The 24,171-nt window shown below is 39.8% G+C and overlaps 1 protein-coding gene across 2 annotated transcripts; it reads right to left on the bottom strand.

Moving 5' to 3' along the window:
* Window positions 1-266: 266 nt before the first annotated feature.
* Window positions 267-23,953, bottom strand: LOC145861378 (uncharacterized). Of its 2 annotated transcripts, XM_082963675.1 has the most exons (4): window positions 23,862-23,953; window positions 19,869-20,112; window positions 7,582-9,133; window positions 267-1,183 (listed from the first exon to the last, which is right to left on the bottom strand). In XM_082963675.1, exons 2-3 carry the CDS (start codon window positions 19,981-19,983, stop codon window positions 7,620-7,622), a joined length of 1,629 nt encoding a protein of 542 aa, XP_082819801.1. In that variant the 5' UTR covers window positions 19,984-20,112; window positions 23,862-23,953; the 3' UTR covers window positions 267-1,183; window positions 7,582-7,619. The 2 variants fall into 2 exon arrangements, with proteins under 2 accessions (XP_082819801.1, XP_082819800.1); XM_082963674.1 differs by having other exon boundaries at window positions 267-9,133.
* Between the last annotated feature and the right edge of the window lie 218 nt (window positions 23,954-24,171).

The following is a 24,171-nucleotide window of genomic DNA, read 5'->3' as shown; positions in this document are numbered from 1 at the left end:
CATTAAACAAATGTTTCTTAGGGAGAGATTTAAATGTACACCATTGTTACACGGCGGAAAATTGGGGAGGGTTTAGTATTTTTTTAATTAAATTCACGGGAGGGTCATGTAATTTGTAATCAATTAAATGTCTCATTGCTCAGGGTTTGAGAATTAGTTGCATATTATAGTATCTCATCATGCCCCTCATCCCTGATTCTCTGCTGGGTCCGCAATATCAAGCTAAGTTCTGAACAAACAGAGTAGAAACGCAGATGGACAACTAGTAAAAGCACAAACCAGCTTTATTAAACCCACTGGATGCTTCAGCTGCAAATACAACATACAAGTCACACAAGCATATATTTATACCTTCCAACTAGGTGGAGTCACCACTCACCACTTCTAAGATAAACAATCAGTCTCTGTTCCTCTTACTTATTACATTGTCATGGCCCTGCCTGAGTCCAGAGCAGCATGAGCGGAGAGGTGTGTGAGATAGAACTGTGGTTAGTGTCGTTGGGGTGGACCCCTGCCGCCCTCCTCCCAGAGGTTTCTTCTCTCTTCAACTGTTGTCCTCATCTCGATGTTGAGTTCCACCTCTCTCCTTGCCCTAGTTACATAGAAACTAACCTAACTTATCAGGAACTGAGACTAGCCTGTTGCTCTTAACCTCCATCCTTAGAAATATTAATACACAGCAAGAACAAAACATGTCTGGACAGACACCTTCTGTACTCACCTCACAGTAACTTTCCTATACAAAGTTCAATAAAGTAGTTAGAATCCAACATGATCCATAGCCTATACTATAGGCAGAGGCTATACCAAGACCATGCACGGAGAAGCACAGTGCAAAGTTATATTTCTACGAAAATGGACTTCCTTCCCTAGTTTTTGTGCTGCTGGGATGGTGTATATAAAACTAGGCTACACTGCAATGGATAGGCGTTCCCAATCCAGGATGCATCACATCCGGCCGTGATTGGTAGTCCCATAGGGTGGCGCACAATTAGCCCAGCGTTGTCCGGGTTTGGCCGAGGTAGGTCGTCATTTTAAATAAGAATTTGTTGGTCAAGGGCACGTCGACAGATTTTTCACTTTTGGTTTCACTGGCCCAACGCTCTATCTGCTAGGCTACCTGCCACTCTTACATAGATGTGCAGGGCTCAATCATGTTGATGGCTCAATGATGTTGATGAATCTGTAACAACAACAGTGTATTAGCTAATGCGGCCATTACATCTAGCGCATGCTAGTTTACTCACTTATACAGCAATAACATACATTATATCTAGAGCATGCTAGCTAAGTCACTTATACAGCAATAACATACATTATATCTAGAGCATGCTAGCTAAGTCACTTATACAGCAATAACATACATTACACCTAGAGCATGCTAGCTAAGTCACTTATACAGCAATAACATACATTACACCTAGAGCATGCTAGCTAACTCACTTATACAGCAATAACATACATTATATCTAGAGCATGCTAGCTAAGTCACTTATACAGCAATAACATACATTACATCTAGAGCATGCTAGCTAACTCACTTATACAGCAATAACATACATTACATCTAGAGCATGCTAGCTAACTCACTAATAGAGCAATAACACACATTACATCTAGAGCATGCTAGCTAACTCACTAATAGAGCAATAACACACATTACATCTAGAGCATGCTAGCTGACTCACTTATACAGCAATAACACACATTACATCTAGAGCATGCTAGCTAACTCACTAATAGAGCAATAACATACATTACATCTAGAGCATGCTAGTTAACTCACTTATACAGCAATAACATACATTACACCTAGAGCATGCTAGCTGACTCACTTATACAGCAATAACACACATTACATCTAGAGCATGCTAGCTGACTCACTAATAGAGCAATAACACACATTACATTTAAAGCATGCTAGCTAACTCCCTTATAGAGCAATAACATATTACATTTATAGCATTTTAAAAATACATTTTAAAATGTTAAAAAAGCATGCTAGCTAACTCACTTATACAGTGATACCATACATTGCCTCTATAGCATGCTATTTAACTGACTTGCCTAGTTAAATAAAACAAATAAAAATGTAAGCATGAGCCCTGGCCTGCCCTGTTTTTGCTGAGGTAAACCCTTTGTGCTACCTACCAATAACTGTGCTGTGTACTGTGGCACTTTCTTAAAACTGCATTGTTGGTTATGGGCTTGTAATTAAGCATTTCACTGTAATGTCTACACCTGTTGTATTCAGCACATTTGACAAATAACATTTGATTTGATTTCAGGAGGTGTGAGGGTGTAAAAAATTAAAATAATCTGTGGCGCGGACTAGGCCTACTGATGTCCTGTTCAGTTTGAGAGGGAGAACCTGAAGACGAGGACAACTAGAGCTACGACTATAATTGATTTGAATTAAAGCAATGTGTTTCATTGCATATAATGAAACTATTTCTTTAGAGTTATTGATCTCACAATAAGCCATAGAGTAATTTACATTACTATGAAGTGGGAGCTGCGGAGATGGACAGAGCACAGGTCCTGAAAGTAGACTAATTCGAGAAGGTCTAATTCATTTAAACGGTCTTCAAATGAAAATGACTTTAGGCTACTAACAATAAGAGCGCTTTGTGTTGGAGCATATTCCTTCCTATTTAAGAAAAAAGAGGAAGGCCTGTACCTGTTTGACAGATGAAATTATAGTAAACTATCCATATATTTTGTCAGCAAATTCCTTCAATCACCATTAGGGTTGAATATTTTCCTGGTATTTTACAAATGTCCCATCCAGAGAATAAATCACTTTTCTTTCGGGTAACCCGGTACATCCCACGAAACCAGACATGTCATTCAAAAGCATATACATTTCTGAATTTGATTAGAGCTTTGTGCCATTATCCAATGCATAGCCTATAAAATACAGTGCATTCGGAAAGTATAAAGACCCCTTGAATTTGTCCACATTTTCTTATTTTACAGCCTTATTCTAAAATGGGTTAAATAGGTTTTTTTCTTCACTCTCATCAATCTACACACAATACCCAATAATGACAAAGCAAAAAAGGTTTTAAGAATGAAAAAAAAATCCATTTACATATATATTCAGACCCTTTACTCAGTACATTGTTGAAGCATCTTTGGCAGCGATTACAGCCTTGAGTCTTCTTGGGTATGACACTACAAGCTTGGTACGCCTGTATTTCGGGAGTTTCTCCCATTCTTCTCTGCAGATCCTCTCAAGCTCTGTCAGGTTCGATGGGAAGCGTTGCTGCACAGCTATTTTCAAGTCTTTCCAGAGATGTTCGATCGGGTTCAAGTCCGGGCTCTGGCTGGGCCAATCAAGGACTTGTCCCGAAGCCACTCCTGCGTTGTCTTAGCTGTGTGCTTAGGGTTGTTGTCCTGTTGGAAGGTGAACCTTCGCCCCCAGTCTGAGATCCTGAGCGCTCTGGAGCAGATTTACATCAAGGATCTCTCTGTACTCTCTCTGTGCTCCGTTCATCTTTCCTTCAATCCTGACTAGTCTCTCAGTCCCTGCCGTTGAAAAACATCCCCCATAGCATGATGCCGCCACCACCATGCTTCATCATAGGGAGGTGCCAGATTTCCTCCAGACGTGAAGTTTGGCATTCAGGCCAAAGAGTTCAATCTTGGTTTCATCAGACAAGAGAATATTGTTTCTCATGGTCTGAGAGTCCTTTAGGTGCCTTTTGGCAAACTCCAAGCAGGCTTTCATGTGCCTTTTACTTTGGAGGAGTGGCTTCTGTGATTTGTGGATTTGGTTGTCCTTCTGGGAGATTCTCCCATCTCCACAGAGGAACTCTGGAGCTCTGTCAGAGTGACCATTGGGTTCTTGGTCACCACCGAGACCTAGGCCCTTCTCCCCTGATTGCTTAGTTTGGCAGGATGGCCAGCTCTAGGAAGAGACGTGGTGATCCCAAACTTCTTCCATTTAAATATGATGGCAGCCACTGTGTTCTTGGGGACCTTCAATGCTGCAGACATTTTTTGGTACCCTTTCCCAGATCTGTACCTCAACACAATCCTGTCTCTGAGCTCTACGGACAATTCCTTCGACCTCATGGCTTGGTTTTTGCTCTGAAATGCACGGTCAACTGTGGGACCTTATATAGTGCCTTTCAAAATCATGCCCAATCAATTGAATTTAGCACAGGTGGACTACAATCAAGTTGTAGAAACATCTCAAGGACGATCAATGGAAACAAGATGCACATGAGCTCAATTTCGAGTCTCACAACAAATATTCTGAATACTTAGGTAAATAAGGTATCTGTTGTTAATTTGTAAGAAATTTGCAAAAATGTCTAAAAACCTGTTGTTTTCTCTTTGTCATTATGGGGTATTGCGTGAAGATTGATAAAGAAAATGTTTTATTTAATCAATTTTAGAATAAGGTTGTAACATAACAAAATGTGGAAAAAGGGAAGTGGTCTGAAAACTTTCCGAATGCACTGTAGGCCTGCCTGATGACATTTGTTGATGTCAGATACTTCAGTTGTAACTGGTTCTGTTAAACAACATTTTTACAGTTGATAGTAAACTTTAGCACGGTTCCAATCTTAGACTATGCTAAAGCCATTGTACATGAGAGGGCGTGCAAAACAACTTTTTTAGCATGGTAGTCCTGCGGTTAAAGGTGGCTGTGTTCTTTTGCCCATCTTAATCTTTTATTTTTATTGGCCAGTCTGAGATATGGCTTTTTCTTTGCAACTCTGCCTAGAAGGCCAGCATCGCGGAGTAGCCTCTTCACTGTTGACGTTGAGACTGGTGTTTTGCGGGTACTATTTAATGAATTGCCAGTTGAGGACTTGTGAGGCATCTGTTTCTCAAACTAGACACTCTAATGTACTTGTCCTCTTGCTCAGTTGTGCACCAGGGCCTACCACTCTTTCTATTTTGGTTAGAGCCAGTTTGCGCTGTTCTCTGAAGGGAGTAGTACATAGTTTTGTACGTCATCTTCAGTTTCTTGGCAATTTCTCGCATGGAATAGCCTTAATTTCTCAGAACAAGAATAGACTGACGAGTTTCAGAAGAAAGTTATTTGTTTCCGTCCATTTTGAGCATGTAATCGAACCTACAAATGTTGATGCTCCAGATACTCAACTAGTCTAATGAAGGCCAGTTTTATTGCTTCTTTAATCAGGACAACAGTTTTCAGCTGTGCTAACATAATTGCAAAAGGGTTTTCTAATGATCAATTAGCCTTTTACAATGATACATTTGGATTAGCTAACACAATGTGCCATTGGAACACAGGAGTGATGGTTGCTGATAATGGGCCTCTGTACGCCTACGTAGATATTCCCTTAAAAATCTGCAGTTTCCAGCTGTAATAGTCATTTACAACATTAACAATGTCTACACTGTATTTCTGATCAATTTTATGTTATCTAAATGGGCAAAAAATTTGCTTTTCTTTCAAAAACAAGGACATTTCTAAGTGACCCCAAACTTTTGAATGATAGTGTATGTGTGCCACAATTATTGACACCCCTTCATTCAATACCTTGTGCAACCTTCCTTTGCCAAGATAACAGCTCTAAGTCTTCTCCTATAATAGGTAATGAGGTTGGAGAACACATGGCAAGGGATCTGAGAGCATTCCTCCATACAGAATCTGTCCAGATCCTTCAGATTCCGAGGCCCACACTTGTGGATTCTCCTCATCAGCTCATCCCACAGGTTTTCTACTGGGTTCAGTTCAGGGGACTGGGATGGCCATGGCAAAACCTTGATTCTGTGGTCAGTGAACCATTTTTTTGTGTTGATTTTGAGGTGTGCTTTGGATCATTGTCCTGCTGGAAGATCCAACCACAGCCCATTTAAGCTTCCTAGCAGATGTAGTCCGGTTTAGATTTAATATCTGCTGGTACTTGATGGAGTCCATGATACCATGTATCCTAACAAGTGGTTCAGGGCCTTCGGAAGAAAAACAGCCCCACAACATCAAAGATCCATCACCATACTTCACAGTGGGGATGAGGTACTTTTCTGCATGGCTATCTTTCTGTCTACACCAAACCCACCTCTGGTGTTTGTTTCCAAAAAGCTCAATTTTGGTCTCATCTGACCATAGAACCCGGTCCCATTGAAAGTTCCAGTAAAGTCTGGCAAACTGTAGGCGCTTGAGTTTGTTGTTTGATGACAGCAAAGGCGTTTTTATGGCAACCCACCCAAACAAATTGTGTTTATGTAGGTGGCGTCTGATTGTAGTTTTGGAGACTTTCTGACCCCAAGACCCAACTGTTTGCAATTTTCCAGCTGTGAACCTTGGAGATTTTTTGGCCACTCAAACCATCCTCCTCACTGTGCGTGGGGTCAATATAGACACACGTCCTCTTCCAGGCCCATTGTTAACATCTCCGGTAACTTTAAACTTCTTAGTTATTGCCCTGATAGTGGAAATGGGCATTTTCAACCGTTGAGCTATTTTCTTATAGCCATTTCCTGACTTGTGCAGCTCAACAACCTTTTATCGCACATCATCACTGTATTCTGTGGTCTTTGCCATAGTGATGGATGACTATGGTAACTTGGCCTGTGTGTCACCATATATTTATACCCCAGTGAAACAGGAAGTCATGGCTTACCACTTAAGTGTTCCTAATCACTCAGGTGAACTTAAGAACATAAAATATGAATGGGAATATACTTCAGTTAGATTTTACTCATAATAATTTCTAGGGGTGCCAATAATTGTGGCACACATGTTTTGAAGAAAAACATTTATTTCACATGTATTTTTTTCAATCATTTTACTTTAATTAAAGGTTAGATTTTGGTGATTATTTTTAATGAAACACCAAGAGGATAAACAGCAAAGACATTTTTTTCACAGCCCGTTTTGCTCATATTTACCAAGGGTCACAATTTTAGTGGAGGGACCTGTATGTTCACCCCTACCCTTATCCACGGTGTTCTGCGAATCCACAACCTTCTGGCTACTTTGCCATGTAATGCTTACAAAATGAAGAACAGTTTCTAAAACTGCATATCTAAGGCTCTGGTCTGTCCTGGGAGTGAGGGTAAACACTCTGCAATCCACTTTATATTTCAATTATTATTTTGGGTATAGGGGAGGGTCACTTGTGTTTTTTTTCAAGTGTTCAGGAAGGGTCGAGTAAAAATATATTTAACTGAAGGGAGGGCCATCCATTTCCATTTCAGAGAGATTTTCTCCAGGTATCCCTTATTATAAATACCTTACAGTCCCTTAGTAGTCAAAAAATATATATCCAAGGTGAAAACCGATCCTCACACCATCTCTATCTGATACATGTTGTGTCTACTAGCTCATTCCCACAGAAAACTGCAGAGGGAAGCAGTACCACACAGTCAACCATCAGACTCCGTTGTTTCAACAAGAGAAACCGCAGAGGGTATTCAACCCTAAGGACAAATCCAAGGTCATCTCAATATCTTTACAGTAGAAGCTAACAAAACACACCAAAACTGACAAGGTGCACACTGATTAGTAGAGGCTAACATTCTATAATTCTCCCTTTCCTCTACACAGTTCACACAGTGAGAAACAATAGGATCCAATTCACTGTTACCACTTACTTTATGACATGAGAATTAAGTGATGGAGTGACTTTATCTTAGCTGGTCTGAGAGAACTTATGAGGCTTTTCTCCTTTATGTATACGTTGGTGTTTCTTTAAGCTGCTGTGTTGAGAGAAATTTTTCCCACAGTCAGAGCAGGAGTAAGGCTTCTCTCCTGTATGTATACGCTGGTGACATGTTAAGGTATATAATTGGGTGAAACAATTCCCACAGTCAGAGCAGAAGTGAGTCTTTTCTCCTGCATGTAAACATTGGTGTTTTTTTAAGTTGCTCTGTTGAGAGAAACTCTTCCCACATTCAGCGCAGGAGTAAGGCTTTTCTCCTGTGTGCGTTCTCTGGTGAACTGTTACCTCGGATGATGTTTTGAAGCATTTTCCACAGTCAGAGCAGAAGTAAGGCTTCTCTCCTGTGTGTGTTCTCTGGTGAACTGTTAGCTCAGATGATGTTGTGAAGCATTTTCCACAGTCAGAGCAGAAGTAAGGCTTTTCTCCTGTGTGTATACGTTGGTGTTTCTTTAAGCTGCTGTGTTGGGAGAAATTTTGCCCACAGTCAGAGCAGGAGTAAGGCTTCTCTCCTGTATGTATTCGCTTGTGACTATTTAACTTATCCAATTGGGAAAAACGCTTTTCACAGTCTGAGCAGGAGTAAGGCTTTTCTCCTGTATGTGAACGTTGGTGTCTTTTTAAGTTACTCTGTTGAGAGAAACTCTTCCCACAGTCAGAGCAGGAGTAAGGCTTTTCTCCTGTATGTATACGTTCATGTTTGATTAAGGTATCCAATAGGGAGAAACTCTTCCCACAGTCAGAGCAGAAGTAAGGATTCTCTCCTGTGTGTGTTCTCCGATGAACTGTTAGCTCATATGATGTTGTGAAGCATTTTACACAGTCAGAGCAAGAGTAAGGCTTCTCTCCTGTGTGTATATGTTGGTGGTTTTTTAAGTTTCTCCTTTGAGAGAATCTGCACCCACAGTCAGAGCAGGAGTAAGGCTTCTCTCCAGTGTGCACGCTCTGATGAACTGTCAGAGCCCCTGATGTTCTAAAGCTCTTCCCACAGTCAGAACAGGAGTAAGGCTTCTCTCCCGTATGAATACGCTGGTGTGTTTGTAAGCTTCCCAGTTGAGAGAAACTCTTCCCACAGTCAGAGCAGGAGTAAGGCCTCTCTCCTGTGTGCATACGCTGGTGAGATTTTAAGGTATTAAATTGGGCGAAACAATTCCCACACTCAGAGCAGAAGTAAGACTTTTCTCCTGTATGTATTAGCTGGTGCCTATTTAACTTATCCAATCGGGAGAAACTCTTTTCACAGTCGGAGCAGGAGTAAGGCTTCTCTCCTGTGTGCACTCTCTGATGAACTGTCAGAGCCCTTGATGTTGTGAAGCTCTTCCCACAGTCAGTGCAGGAATACAGATTCTCTCCTGTGTGTATTTTTAGGTGTATTTTTAGCTTTGATAGAATTGGGAAAATCTCCTCACAATGTGGGCAGTGGTGAGACCTCTTAGCTCTGTGATCTTCCTGCTGCTTTCTGGATGTAGAGAATGTCTCAACGTCACCTGTGTGAACAGTATCAGGAGAAAAAAAGTCAAGTTTTTGTGACATACGCAGAATCGGAAAAACATTACGAACACCTGCTCATTCCATGACATAGACTGACCAGGTGCAAGCTTTGATCCCTTATTGATATCACTTGTTAAATCCGCTTTAAATCAGTGTAGCTGAAGGGGAGGAGACAGGTTAAATAAGGATTTGTAAGCCTTGATACAGGTGAGACATGGATTGTGTATGTGTGGCATTCAGAGGGTGAATGGGCAAAACTAAAGATTTAAGTGCCTTTGAATGGGGTATGGTAGTATGTGCCAGGCGCACCGGTTTGTGTCAAGACCTCCAATGCTGCTGGGTTGACGCTGAACAGTTTAACTTATGTATCAAGGATGGTCCACCACCCAAAGGACATCCAAACAACTTAACACAACTGTGGGAAGCATTTGAGTCAACATGGGCCAGCCTCCGTGTGAAATGCTTTCGACACCTTGTAGTGTCCATTATGGCTGTCCCCAACAACAACAAAAATATGTGGTTCATTCAGCTAATCGATTGGTCAAAAATGTTTAAACATGTATTTCTCCAGTGCATTCGGAAATTATTCAGACCCCTAGAATTTTTCCACATTTTGTTACGTTACAGCCTTATTCTAAAATGGATTACATTGTTTGTTATTTCTCATCAATCTACACATATTACCCCATAATGACAAAGCAAAAACAGTTTTTTTTTAAATGTATAAATAATAAAAAACAGAAATATTACATTTACCTAAGTATTCAGACTAGGGATGCACGATATATCGGTGAACATATCGGAATCTGTCGATACTAGCTAAAAATGCCAACATCGGTATCGGCCCGATGTCTAGTTTAACGCCGATGTTAAAAACCAATGTCAAAGCTACCGTGCATACCTACGTAATGACGCCACGTAAAATGAAGCTACACGTGCGACATCGCATTCCTAACCTAGCCCACACAATATCCGCTGTGTGGATCGAGTGGTCAACAAGTCGAGCAGTCATTTGAAAGAGTAAGAAAATTTCAGCGAGACAACTCAAAGGCGAAATCCATTAAAGCCAAGATAATGGAATTCATTGCCCTTGACAATCAACCGTTCTCTATCGTGGGTGACGTTGGCTTTCGCCGACTGGTCAAGCACCGATACACACTACCAAGTGTGCTATTTGTTGCACTACCGGAGTTACACAGTAATAGAGTCACTGCTATTAGCTTCTCGACATACATACTATGGAACGCCGTTTGAGTCTTTGCGTGTCAAAAAAGATACAGTAGCACTGTCAAAGCTGTACAAAAAAGTCTGCTAACAAGCAAACACCGGCCGTGAACGATGTGTTTATTACTGTGTTGGTAATAAAGCATAATTTCTTTGACCGCAACTTCTGGGGTAGCTAGCTAGCTAGCTTTAGCTTGGTACCTAGTTAGCACCAATACAACCAGCCTGAAAACAATGACCAGTAGAAACTGCAGTCATTTTCATTAATCTTAGCAATGATTTAGGAATCCTTGTAAGTATTAGCTAGGTTGTCACTTGTGGTTCGCCTATTAAATTGAACTTCAGTTCATGAAAATAAATAGCTAGCCAGCTACTTAACCCTGTTGCCCAAAGCTAACATTATAAGCAGCCAGCTAGCTTCATCTTCCTAGTGAGGCTCGACCGGACCGGGTTATGTGTTGTGAAGCTAGCCACAATAAGGATTAGGCACACTAGTGGAATTTGCGGTTTGCCTACAAAATAAAAGTATGTCATTGACAGTGATGCAAATTAATACAAATAGTAGAATTATGCCATACCTTTATTTTGAAGGCTAACCGCAAAGTCCACTATTGTGGCTAATCCTTATTGTGGCTAACTACACATAGATGGGTCCAACCACCATTAATCAAATAAGAACAGTCTTATAAATTAGGGTTATTTTAGATGACACCTAGCTATATAGTTAGCTAGATAACTTTAGCTACTGAAACAGATGTCGTTTTGCTATGTTTTTGGGGAAGAACATTGTTTGCATCCATGAGCTAGCTGGCTTTTTTTTCTTCTCTTCTGACCAGCACTGTACCTGCGCGAGACAACTTTACCAGCATCATAGCATACGTATCAATGAATCGTTGTGACATATGAAATACGAGTGATAGTGTAATCAATGTGTAATAACTACGTAAAAAATGAATGAATGCGTAGAATTACTGTGACGTGCAGTCATATTCAGGTCCTGATTGGTCAACAAGCTTATTTGACACGTCAAATAGAAATCCTGGTTGAGAATGAAACAACTGAACAACGAAACAGCACAGCAAGTAAGTGAAAGAAATAGGTTTTGATTATGTTTTACTGGTAATGGGGATATACTTAAATGCCAACAAAATAACTTTTTGGTCAGTGTGTGTGTAACCTTTATATAACTAGGCAAGTCAGTTAAGAACAAATTCTTATTTACAATGACTGCCCAGACGACACCAGGCCAATTGTGCACAGCCGGATGTGATACAGCCTGGATTCAAACCAGGGGATGTTGTTACGACTCTTGCACTGAGATGCAGTGCCTTAGACCGCTGCGTCCGTGTGTGTGTTAACTATTTCACTGTACTAGAATGTTTAAAAGGCCACAAAAAATGTAAATATTGGTTATCGGTATCTTTTTTATGGGCAAGGAAAATATATGATAACGGTATCGGCCAAAAATGTCATATCGGTGCATCACTAATTCAGATGCTTAACTCAGTACTTTGTTGAAGCACCTTTGACAGCTATTACAGCCTCGAGTCTTCTTCGGTATGACGCTACAAGCTTGGCACACCTGTATTTGGGGAGTTTCTCCCATTCTTCTCTGCAGATCCTTCCAAGCACTGTCAGGTTGGACAGCTATTTTCAGGTCTCTCCAGAGATGTTCGATCGGGTTCAAATTCGTGCTCTGTCTGGGCAACTCAAGGACATTGAGAGACTTGTCCCAAAGCCACTCCTGTGTTGTCTTGACTGTATGCTTAGGGTCGTTGTCCTGTTGGAAGGTGAACCTTCACCCCAGTCTGAGGTCCTGAGCAGGTTTTCCCCAAGGAGCTCTCTGTTCTTTACTCTGTCTTTCCATCGATCCTGACTAGTCTCCCAGTACATGGTGCAGAAAAACAGCCCTACAGCATGATGCTGCCACCACCATGCTTCACCGTAAGGATGGTGTCAGGTTTCCTCCAGACGTGACGCTCGGCATTCAGGCCAAAGACTTCAATATTGGTAACATCAGACCAGAGAATCTTGTTTCGCATGGTCTGAGAGTCTTTAGGTGCCTTTCGGCCAACTCCATGACGGATTTCATGCCTTTAACTGAGGAGAGGCTTTGGTTTTTGCTCTGACATACACTGTCAACTGTGGGACCTTGCATAGACATGTGCCTACTCAATTGAATTTACCACAGGTGGACTCCAATCAAGTTGTAGAAACATATCAAGAATGATCAATGGAAACAATGTATCTGAGCTCAATTTCGAGTCTCATATCAAAGGGTCTGAATAGTTATGTAAATAAGGTATTTCTGTTTTTAAATTAGCATAAATGTCTTAACCTGTTTTCGCTTTGTCCTTGTGGGTTATTGTGTGTAGACTGATGAGGCTTTTTATTTATTTAATCAATTTTAGAATAAGGCTGTAATGTAACAAAATGTGTAAAAAATCAAGGGGTCTGAATACTTTCCGAATGCACTGTATAGACACATCTGTTGTGTTTTAATCAAATCAACCATATGCACTGAGCGTTTCTGATGGTTTAAGTGCACTGTTTGATGAAATAATTAAGACACACAAATGACTAGAGGGAGTCCGACCACAAGTGATTTGATCGTGCCTGGCTGGGCTCAGACTTTTTATTTATTTTTATAAACAGTGAGTGACTGTGACTAGCACCCATTGTCTCACTCTCCTCCCTGCTGCACCGACCACCACAGAACATCAACAGTGTTTATCGCGCTGTCCGTGTTGCTGAAGCTGCAACATAATTACACCCATTTCTGACAGAAAATTTCTGTTACTGAAATCCCTGATTTGTTTAGGAAAATCATACCCTATTCCCTCAATCCTTACTCTATTTATGAGAGTTATGTATGCATCGCATGCACATGACCAATAGGGCCTAACCTATAGCATATCATAATCACATAAACAAACTCAGAACATCATAACAGCAAAATTGATGAGGAGGACGTTGTCATGACGTTGCCCTCTTTGGACACAGCGAGCACCATCCCCCTACCTCTGCACCATCCCCCTCTCTCTCTCTCTCTCTCCTACACCCAGGCTGCTGTGGTCAGAGTGGTCATAAATTCCTGGAGGAGATTCTTCCTCATGGCCAGACAGTATAGAGAGAGAGTGAGTTTCATAGAGAGAACAAATGAATTTCTTCCACAGCACAGAACGTGAGAACTGAACAATATTCATGTTCTGGAGAATGTATACACGGCCGGGGAAGAATCCAGCTATGAACTGGTCCGTTTGGTACAATTTTGTGAAACTCATGAGAGACAATACAGCCACATTACCATAACCCTGTTTATACAAGAGTCTCAGTTATGAGGCTTACATCTAATTGTTGTATAAAATGAATGAGTAAAGATTAAACTATTTGTGAAATGATGTAATGTGATTTTAGACTGTTTAATGAAGGAAACTCCAATTCCCTTTGGAGTTGAACTAAATCAGAGGACCGCCCCCTGAGCACAGGCAGGACCCGGCGTCATGGGACAGCCCTTTTCTATGTTCCGAATAAAACCCCCACCTGGGTTTTCCCATTTCAGACCAGCTTACCTCGACACCCACGAGAGGACTAAGGTTGTAGACCAGTACCTCATCACAGAGGGCTAAGGTTTGAGTAGAGACCATGCATTTCTCAACCATACCACGTGGTTAACCTGTTAGGGCTAGGGGGCAGCATTTGCACGTCTGGATAAAAAAAATGTACCCGATTTAATCTGGTTACTAATCCTACCCAGTAACTAGAATATGCATATAGTTATTATATATGGATAGAAAACACTCTAAAGTTTCTAAAACTGTTTAAATGGTGTCTGTGAGTATAACAGAACTCATTTGGCAGGCAAAACCCTGAAACATTTTCTGACAGGAAGTGGATACCTGATGTGTTGTATTACCTTTAAACCTATCCCATTGAAAAACACAGGGGCTGAGGAATATTTTGGCACTTCCTATTGCTTCCACTAGATGTCACCAGCCTTTACAAAGTGTTTTGAGTCTTCTGGAGGGAGATCTGACCGAACAAGAGCCATGGAACGATGATGTCCCATTAGACACCTGGCGCGCGAGTTCATGTTGGGTACCCTCGTTCCAATACGTTATAAAAGAGTATGCATTCGTCCACCTTGAATATTATTCATGTTCTGGTTAAAAAAGGCCCTAATGATTTATGCTATACAACGTTTGACATGTTTGAACGAACGGAAATATATTTTTTCCCCTCGTTCATGACAAGAAGTCCGGCTGGCTTAGATCATGTGCTAACAAGACGGAGATTTTTGGACATAAATGATGAGCTTTTTTGAACAAAACTACATTCGTTATGGACCTGTGATACCTGGAAGTGACATCTGATGAAGAGAATCAAAGGTAATGGATTATTTACATAGTATTTTCGATTTTAGATCTCCCCAACATGACGTCTAGTCTGTATCGCAACGCGTATTTTTCTGGGCGCAGTGCTCAGATTATTGCAAAGTGTGATTTCCCAGTAAGGTTATTTTTAAATCTGGCAAGTTGATTGCGTTCAAGAGATGTAAATCTATAATTCTTTAAATGACAATATAATATTTTACCAATGTTTTCTAATTTTAATTATTTAATTTGTGACGCTGACTTGACTGCCGGTTATTGGAGGGAAACGATTTCCTCAACATCAATGCCATAGTAAAACGCTGTTTTTGGATATAAATATGAACTTGATAGAACTAAAAATGCATGCATTGTCTAACATAATGTCCTAGGAGTGTCATCTGATGGAGATTGTAAAAGGTTAGTGCATCATTTTAGCTGGTTTTATGGTTTTGGTGACCCTGTCTTTGACTTGACAAAACATTACACACAACTCTTGTAAATGTACTGTCCTAACATACTCTAAATTTATGCTTTCGCCGTAAAACCTTTTTGAAATCGTAAAACGTGGTTAGATTAAGGAGATGTTTATCTTTCAAAGGGTGTAAAATAGTTGTATGTTTGAAAAATTTGAATTTTGACATTTATTTGGATTCAAATTTGCCGCTCTTGAAATGCACCTGCTGTTGATGGAGTGCACCACGGGTGGCACGCTAGCGTCCCACCTAGCCCATAGAGGTTAAACTCTTAGACTATCTAACCGACAGAATAAGAACAAATCTTTGATACTAATTACTAGTCTGCAGCTAGGAATTCGGTATCATTGAACGCGAAGACCGACAACCGCCGAAACATCTATTCTATAACGACTTTGCTGAATGTTACTCTGCACTATCCATTCTAACCACGGCAGAGAGAGAGAGGGTGGACAAACTCTCCAACAGAAACAAACTTTCCAACAGAGATCAGGACGACACACTGAGCATAAATATATATATTGATTGCAATTATTCCTGAATGAGTGAGCGTTCATGTGCAAAGGATTAGCATTTCAATTGTTATAATTATCGACTTTGTAGTGTCTTATCTGTCGACCCCCACTTCCCTTTTGCCCACCAAGCCGCGATAGCGGTTTATCCCGCTAGGGAAACTCCACTATGATTTCCTTGTAACTATATCTACTGTTTGTTTATGCATTTCTGTGATTACTTAGTTAGTAAATAAATAATTTAAGACAATTGATGTATGGATGACTCATAGTGAAGACTGGGTTCGTGCAGATAACCAACAATTTAAGACGTTTGGAGTGAGACTAACGTGAGGTAAAGAATAATCCATTAATTTGAAGACTAATTGATCAGATATTAAAATAACTGAAATGTTATATTAGGAAAATTATAACTTTGTAATCTGAATATCTTCCTTGGTGCCCGACTTCCTAGTTAATTACAGTTACATGATTAATTAGTTTAATCGCGTAATAATAATTACAGAGAGTTATTTGATAAAAATAAGTCTTCAGTTTTAATGATGCCAAAGACACGACAAAGTGACAAACTCGAAACTGGAGAATGTTTACTGGTTGCTCAGGAGGTAAAGGGGAAGTCAGATGTATGGAATACATGTGACTAGTTGTGGAAAAAAATGGAGATCAAGACAAATGAGGTAAGGAGCAAATGCTGTCGGCATATTATGTGAGCCAAACAGGTGCTGTTAGATTACAATATCCTTTTTCTGACCGTTTGCAACAATGTAAACAACACAAAATAAATTATAAGCGGACCGGAGAGTCTGTTGTAAAAAAATTAAATGTTATGCCTTTATTACAGCAAAGACTAAAAACAGTCACATTCGTGAAAGCAATTTCCGAAATGGAACGGTTTATTTATTGTTTACGCTAATTATTCAAGTGTTGCTTTTTTATTTGATTTTAAAACTAAAATGCTTGATTCCATTTAAAATCATGAATGACTGGTATGCTGTGTGATGACATGAACGAATTCATGACTGATTGATACAGTAGACTATATAAGTATTGAAATACAGGCCTAAGTAAGTTACGGTATTAATACTTTAAAGGATGCGCTCTTAGGACTACAGCTGGATGGTGGTTATACAAGGCTATTATACTAAGCCTACCAATGATAACGCCATTACCTATTATCATAATGATGATCATAATAATAGTAATATTCAAGAAATATCAAGAAAAAGGAAGGCTATTATTATTATTATTATTTTTCTGTCACTAAATGAATCATAAATAATACCAGAGAGGCTGTTTTAACAGAAAGAGAAAGTAAAGCCTTTATTACAGCTTAGCAAAGACTACAAACAGCCAAATTCGTGAAATTGTTTATCCAACATGTGGTTGCATGAGTCTTGGTGCTCATGGAATCAGTAGGCTATTAAACAAACACTCAAACAGGCAACACAAGCAAGATCTGTATTATTTCTGTTGATATACAGCTCTGGAAAAAATTAACAGACCACTGCATAATTATCGGTTTCAGTGGTTTTACTATTTATAGGTATGTTTTGGTAAAATTAACATTTTTGTTTTATTCTACAAACTACTGACAACATTTCTCCCAAGCACATTGATGTGTTTCAGAACCACAGACAGCGACCACTATCCAACACAGGAAAAAGCGCATTTGTTATAAAATACAACTTTTTTTTATTAGTGATGCACCATTGTTCTTACATAATATAACCATAGACAATTTCAGTAGCACATGTCTTAGAGTGATGGACTGCGCCATCCCCACAGCCTCCACAATGGATTAGTCCACTCAGACAGGCGTGAAACAAACAGGTCACTCGTACACCATGAATTTAATTTGTTTTATATTTGCTACTGCTCGACCTAAGAAATGTTCGTGGACCAACAGCCTATCGACCAAATAATCGACTAAATGGGGTCAGCCCTAGAGTCCATGCTCCATGTTCTGTGGGGGGGTGCAACTCAATATTAAAATGTTTTGAACTCTCAGTGTACAGTTGAAGTCGGAAGTTCATATACAATTAGGTTGGAGGCATTAAAACTCGTTTTTCAACCACTCCACAAATTTCTTGTAAACAAACTATAGTTTTGGAAAGTCGGTTAGGACATCCACTTTGTGCGTGACACAAGTCATTTTTCCAACAATTGTTTACAGAAAGATTATTTCACTTATAATTCACTGTAACACAATTCTAGTGGGTCAGAAGTTTACATACACTAAGTTGACTGTGCCTTTAAACAGCTTGGAAAATTTCAGAAAATTATGTCATGACTTTAGAAGCTTCTGGTAGGCTAATTTACATAATTTGAGTCAATTAGAGGTGTACCTGTGGATGTATTTCAAGGCCTACCTGCAAACTCAGTGCCTCTTCGCTTGACATCATGGGAAAATCAAAAGAAATCAGCCAAGACCTTAGAAAAAAAATGGTAGACCTCCACAAGTCTGGATCATCCTTGGGAGCAATTTCCAAACGCCTGAAGGTACCACGTTCATCTGTTAATACAATAGTACACAAGTATAAACACCATGGGACCACGCAGCTGTCATACTGCTCAGGAAGGAATGCGTTCTGTCTCCTAGAGATGAACGTAATTTGGTGCGAAAATAACAAATCAATCCCAGAACAACAGCAAAGTACCTTGTGAGGATGCTGGAGGAAACAGGTACAAAAGTATCTATATCCACAGTAAAACGAGTCCTATATCGACATAACCTGAAAGGCCGCTCAGCAAGGAAGAAGCCACTGCTCCAAAACCGCCATAAAAAAGCCTGACTATGGTTTGCAATTGCACATGGGGATAAAGATCGTACTTTTTGGAGAAATGTCCTCTGGTCTGATGAAACAAAAATGGAACTGTTTGGCCATAATGACCATTGTTATGGTTGAAGGAAAAAGGGGGAGGCTTGCAAGCCGAAGAACATCATCCCAACCGTGAAGCACGGGGGTGGCAGCATCATGTCGTGGTTGTGAGGGTAATTTGCTGCAGGAGGGACTCGTGCACTTCACAAAATAGATGGCATCATGAGGATGGAAAATGATGTGCATATATTGAAGCAACAGCTCAAGACATCAGTCAGGAAGTTAAAGCTTGGTCGCAAATGGGTCTTCCAAATGGACAATGAAGTTGTGGCAAAATGGCTTAAGGACAACAAAGTCAAGGTATTGGAGTGGCCATCACAAAGCCCTGACCTCAATCCTATAGAAAATGTGTGGGCAGAACTGAAAAACATGTGCGAGCAAGGCCTACAAACCTGACTCAGTTACACCAGCTCTGTCAGGAGGAATGGGCCAAAATTCACCCTACTTATTGTGGGACGCTTGTGGAAGGCTACCCGAAATGTTTGACCCAAGTTAAACAATGTAAAGGCAATGCTAACAAATACTAATTGAGTGTATGTAAACTTCTGACCCACTGGGAATGTGATGAAAGAAATAAAATCTGAAATAAATAATTATCTCTACTATTTTTCTGACATTTCACATTCTTAAAATAAAGTGGTGATCCTAACTGAACTAAGACAGGGCATTTTTACTAGGATTAAATGTCAGGAATTGTGAAAAACTGAGTTTATATGTATTTGGCTAAGGTGTATGTAAACTTCCAACTTCAACTGTACATATCAATCAAATGTATTTTAAGAAGCCCTTTTTACATCAGCAGTTGTCACAAAGTGCTTTACAGGAACCCAGCCTAAGACCCCAAAGAGCAAGCAATGCAGATGTAGAAGCACGGTGGCTAATAAAAACTCCCTAGAATGGAGGAACCTAGGAAAAAAACCGAGCGAGGAAAAAGGCTCCAAGGGTGACCTTATACAAATATTAAAAAATTTTTTTAAATCAAATAAATAGTTTCAACGATATTGAAAAACCATCCCGTGGCATTTTCCAAATACCCTGGTATACAGTATACCACCCAAGCCTAGTAACTACAGACTCATTTCATACAACTTCAAAACACTGTCAGGTTGTCTTCTTCATTTCTTTAGTCTATTCTCTGATCACTCCAGATAGACCAGTTGTTCAGGGATGTGTGATGTTGAATTACAGAATTCAACCTAGCAACAGACTGGGTCATAACTTGTGGAGGTCTAACTTATGAAGATAACTTATAGACAAAACCTGCTCTTACCATGACTAACAGATTTTCCAATCTTCTCCTCTTCTTCATCTTTAATGTTGACATTCAGCTCCAGTGTTTGACTGCAGTCTTCCAGCTTCACTGATGTCATCTCTGGATCCTGCATTGCAAACTGGGCTCCACTGTCACAATCTGGACCCAGTGACTGTAGGTTTGGACTCAGTGTGGAAGGAGAGAGGCAGGCTGGGTTTGTCCTCACTGTTGATGTTACCGGCCTCAGACAATCTGAGTTGGCCTGTAGTAATAAAGAGGAACGGACACAAAAAGTTATTGACTTGACAGTTCTGGCGCTTTCTCTATTCTCTAAAAATATATTAGATTTATTCTCTTGGCTTCTAACTTGAAATATCCTTATTCATATTAACATATTAGAATTGGGTGTATGCAAATGTACTGAGGGAGAAAAGGGAGTGCAGATAGTTTACATTCTCAGAACATGTTATGGTTAAATCTCATGTATCCTATGGAGAGAAGGGCAACGGTCTGGTTTCAGTCACTGATAAGATTGTATAGCTGTGGATTAGGGAGGAGTGAGGAATGTGGGCCGAGGTCAGGTCAGATGAAGGAACACTCCTATGACATACACACATAGGAGGCAGGGCCATGACTACACCAATGAGAAGAACAACTTAAGTTCCTGCCTAGCAACAGAGATCTATTGTCTGTCTAGAATGGGTAGGAGTTTGTGAAAACATGTCTGTCTTATGCAGCTGTTTGACCCAGTGAGTGAATACATTTGGTTGGAGCTTTGACTAGTTGTCTGTTAGGTTCTAAATAAACAGATTAAAAAACTAACATTTCTTATTCACTTATTTAATTTCAATACATCAGGCAGCTAAACATTGACAACAAAACTTTCATTCATTTACATTAGACAAAGTTCACACTTTAAATGACAAAGTAAGTGCATGTAACCTATAGTAGATTTAAAAATGAATATAAATGCATAACTGACTCAAAAGACATTTAGTACAAGGTTGCAGTTTGTTTTAGGCCGCACTATGTACTATTTTACTGAATAACCTTGTTTTCACTGTATATTTTCACTCTCAAAACCCAAATCGTCAGTGGTTGAAAAATAACTCAATTTTCATACTTGAGTAAAAGTAAATGCTATACATCAAATTCCTTATATTAAAGCAACAATGTGTAACTTTTTGGGCAACCCGACCAAATGCACAATTGTGAGTAATAGATCTTTCAGTCTCATTGAAAGCAAGTCTAAGAACCGGTAGATACGTTCTTTGTGCGCCATTCCTGTGCTTTCCATTCTTAAGTTTAGTTTTTGAGTCTTTTACTTTCGGTCTTGTACTGTACACCAGCGTCAAACAACTGACTATACATTATTTTTGGTTATGGAAAATATATTTCACAGCGGTTTAGATGGTACAATGATTCTCCACACAAAGACTGCTTGTTTTGCCACAAACTGAAATTAGATGAACTATTCACATTTTTGCAACCAGGAAATGGAGGGATTTCTGCATAGCGCAACTCTAAGCAAACCAGATGGCATGATTTTCCAGTTTTTTTATTTTATTTACGGAAAGCCGGGGGCACACTCCAACACTCAGGTTTTATTCAAAAATGCATTTGTGTTTAGTGAGTGTTTATGGTGTTTAATGGGTCTGCCAGATCAGAGGCAGTAGGGATGACAATGCGTGAATTGGATGATATTGCTGTTTAGCAGTATGGGGGCCACGAAAAAAACATCAACAAAGGCGGCACAAAAACACCCAAATTCGTCCTTTTAGAAACTGCATAGTATAGTGATCCAGGTCTTTAGATGTTGTACGCATGAAATTGTGTCATTCTGAACTTTATCCGCAAATTCATATTCCATTTTGTTTTGCAACTCGAGCAATAACTCTGTCCATTTTAGATGTAATAAAGGAAACACTTTGAATAAATGAGGGATACAAAGTATATTGAAAGCATGAAGTGCTTCCACACAGGAAGTTCCAGACACTTGTAGAATCTATGCCAAGGCGCATTGAAGCTGTTCTGGCATCACATCTGGAGGAAACCTGGCACCATCCCTACGGTGAAGCATGGTGGTGGCAGCATCATGCTGTGGGCATATTTTTCAGCAGCAGGGACTGGGAGACTAGTCAGGATCAAGGAAAAGATTAAGGATGCAAAGTACTGAGAGATCCTTGATGAGAACCTGTTCCAGAGCACTCTAGACCTCAGATTAGGGAGAAGGTTCTCATTCCAACAGGACAACGACCCTAAGCACACAGCCAACACAACGCAGGAGTGGCTTCGGGGCAAGTCTCAATGTCCTTGAGTGGCCAAAGCAGAGCCCAGATTTGAACCCGATCAAACATCTCTGGAGAGACCTGAAAACAGCTGTGCAGTGCTCTCCATCCAACCTGACAATGCATGAGAGGATCTGCAGAGAACAATGCAGAGAAACTCCACAAATACAGGTGTGCCAAGCTTGTAGCGTCATTCCCAAGAAGACGAGGCTGTAATCGTTGCCAAAGGTGCTTCAACAAAGTACTGAGTACAGGGTCTGAATATTTATGTAAATAAGGTATCTGTTTTTTGTTTGTTTTTAAATAAATTGGCTAAAATAAAAAATAAACTGTTTTTGCTTTGTCATTATGGGGTATTGTGTGTAGATTGCATTTTTTTCCTCATAAATTTAATCCATTTTAGAATACAGATGTAACGTGATAAAATGTGGAAAAAGTCAAGTGGTCTGAATACTTTCCGAATGCACTGTAGTACGCTAATGTTACCTAGCTGGCCTGGCGCATTGTTGCCCATGAAAGCCTAGTGAGCAAGCATTTTAGCCAGGTAGCCTAGGACAAAGAAAAACTTAAAGCGTGTTCTATATGACAGAGTTATAGACCATTTAAGCAACATGAAAGAGTTGGATAGCATTGGCCTTTCTCTACAAGTAGGGTGAGTCAACATGTGTTTTCTACTTGCACACACACACACACACACACACACACACACACACACACACCCCCCCCTCAGTGCCATGGACAGCCACATCATATTTAGCTGACGTTGACTAAAATGTAATTTGTATCTTTTACCAAAAAGACTAAGCATAAATGATTAGATGTTGAAGTTGAAATGGTGCTGGAATAGTGGAGGCAGCTCCTGTTTTCTTTGACTTGCGGTAACTCTCCATGGTTCTACATCAATAGCTGTTTAGTAGTCCGAAAATGTCGGAAACATTACCTTGCTTGACCATGTTGTAGGTCACTTAACTGTTTGTTACATGCAATATGTTTTGTAGACTTCACCGGACAGATGTTGCTCTCCGGTTTTGTTATTAAAAATGTGTGGTTGAATTTATTCTGCCACTGCGTCTTATTGTCTAGGCCTGAGGCCTATATATCACAGTGGCAAGGCATATGAACTAACAGGTTATAGCGCAAACAATGCAATCATTACATAGGTTATAATATGTTTTGGGCTTCCACAGTGATTTTACTAATAAAATGTATTTCTATTCTGATTTCAGATTATCAAGCCTTACAAAATAATGGTGACAGAACATCCTACATTTTTCTCAATAATCATTAGAACGTTGTGTAAATGGCAGTTATTTAGGAGCAAAATACAGATTTTCGTCTAAGATACAAATTTTCACAGGTGTTTTTCTTGACTGACTACAATTTGATTGATGTGGTGTTTTTACTGTGTTATATCATGGAACACAGACAGAGTTGGCGCCGCCATTTTACATGCTCGTGAGACTTTTTTTTAAAACAAAAAAACAATAACATCTCAATTAAATTGATTCTTTATTAAATTACCTTGACATAACGTACAGAACATTCAAAAAGACAAACCCCAAATCTTCTAGCTATGTGACATGTAAAATATTTGTTCGCGTTCTTCTCTCACTCGGTTTTTGACACAAAAACAACACATAACAACCTTTGTTACGGATTTGTTACCTAGCATGTTATGACATGTTCTTTCGATATTAGAAAGTGCAAACGTGCAAAGACATACCTGTAGTAATACATACAAAGGTTATCGTCTTGACAGCACAGTTCTAACGCTTTTGTTATTCTGAAGAATGGTCCACGCCTACCCGGAACTTCTTCTTCTTCTCCTCCTCCTCCTCCTCCGGAATTGAACGGTGGTTGGCATCGAAAATGTTGCATTACCGCCCCCAACTAGATTATAATATAAACCCATTATACTTTGTCTTACAAAATGGAAAAAACATAAAATAAATGTTCTATACCCCCTAAAAATACCCTTCCAAATAACTCTACACTCATTTAAAACCCACTACCCCATTCCACTACTGTGATCC

This window comes from Salmo salar, chromosome 17 (assembly GCF_965601325.2).
Source record: "Salmo salar chromosome 17, fSalSal1, whole genome shotgun sequence".
Taxonomy (NCBI): Eukaryota; Metazoa; Chordata; class Actinopteri; order Salmoniformes; family Salmonidae; genus Salmo; species Salmo salar.
This window is presented reverse-complemented; position numbering and strand designations above follow the sequence as displayed.

Coding starts and splice junctions, on each gene's coding strand:
- LOC145861378 (XM_082963674.1), bottom strand. CDS start 19,983: ATGCAGGATCCAGAGATGACATCAGTGAAGCTGGAAGACTGCAGTCAA. Junction 9,134..19,868: donor TGGAAAATCTGTTAGTCATG/GTAAGAGCAGGT, acceptor CTGTTCACACAG/GTGACGTTGAGACATTCTCT.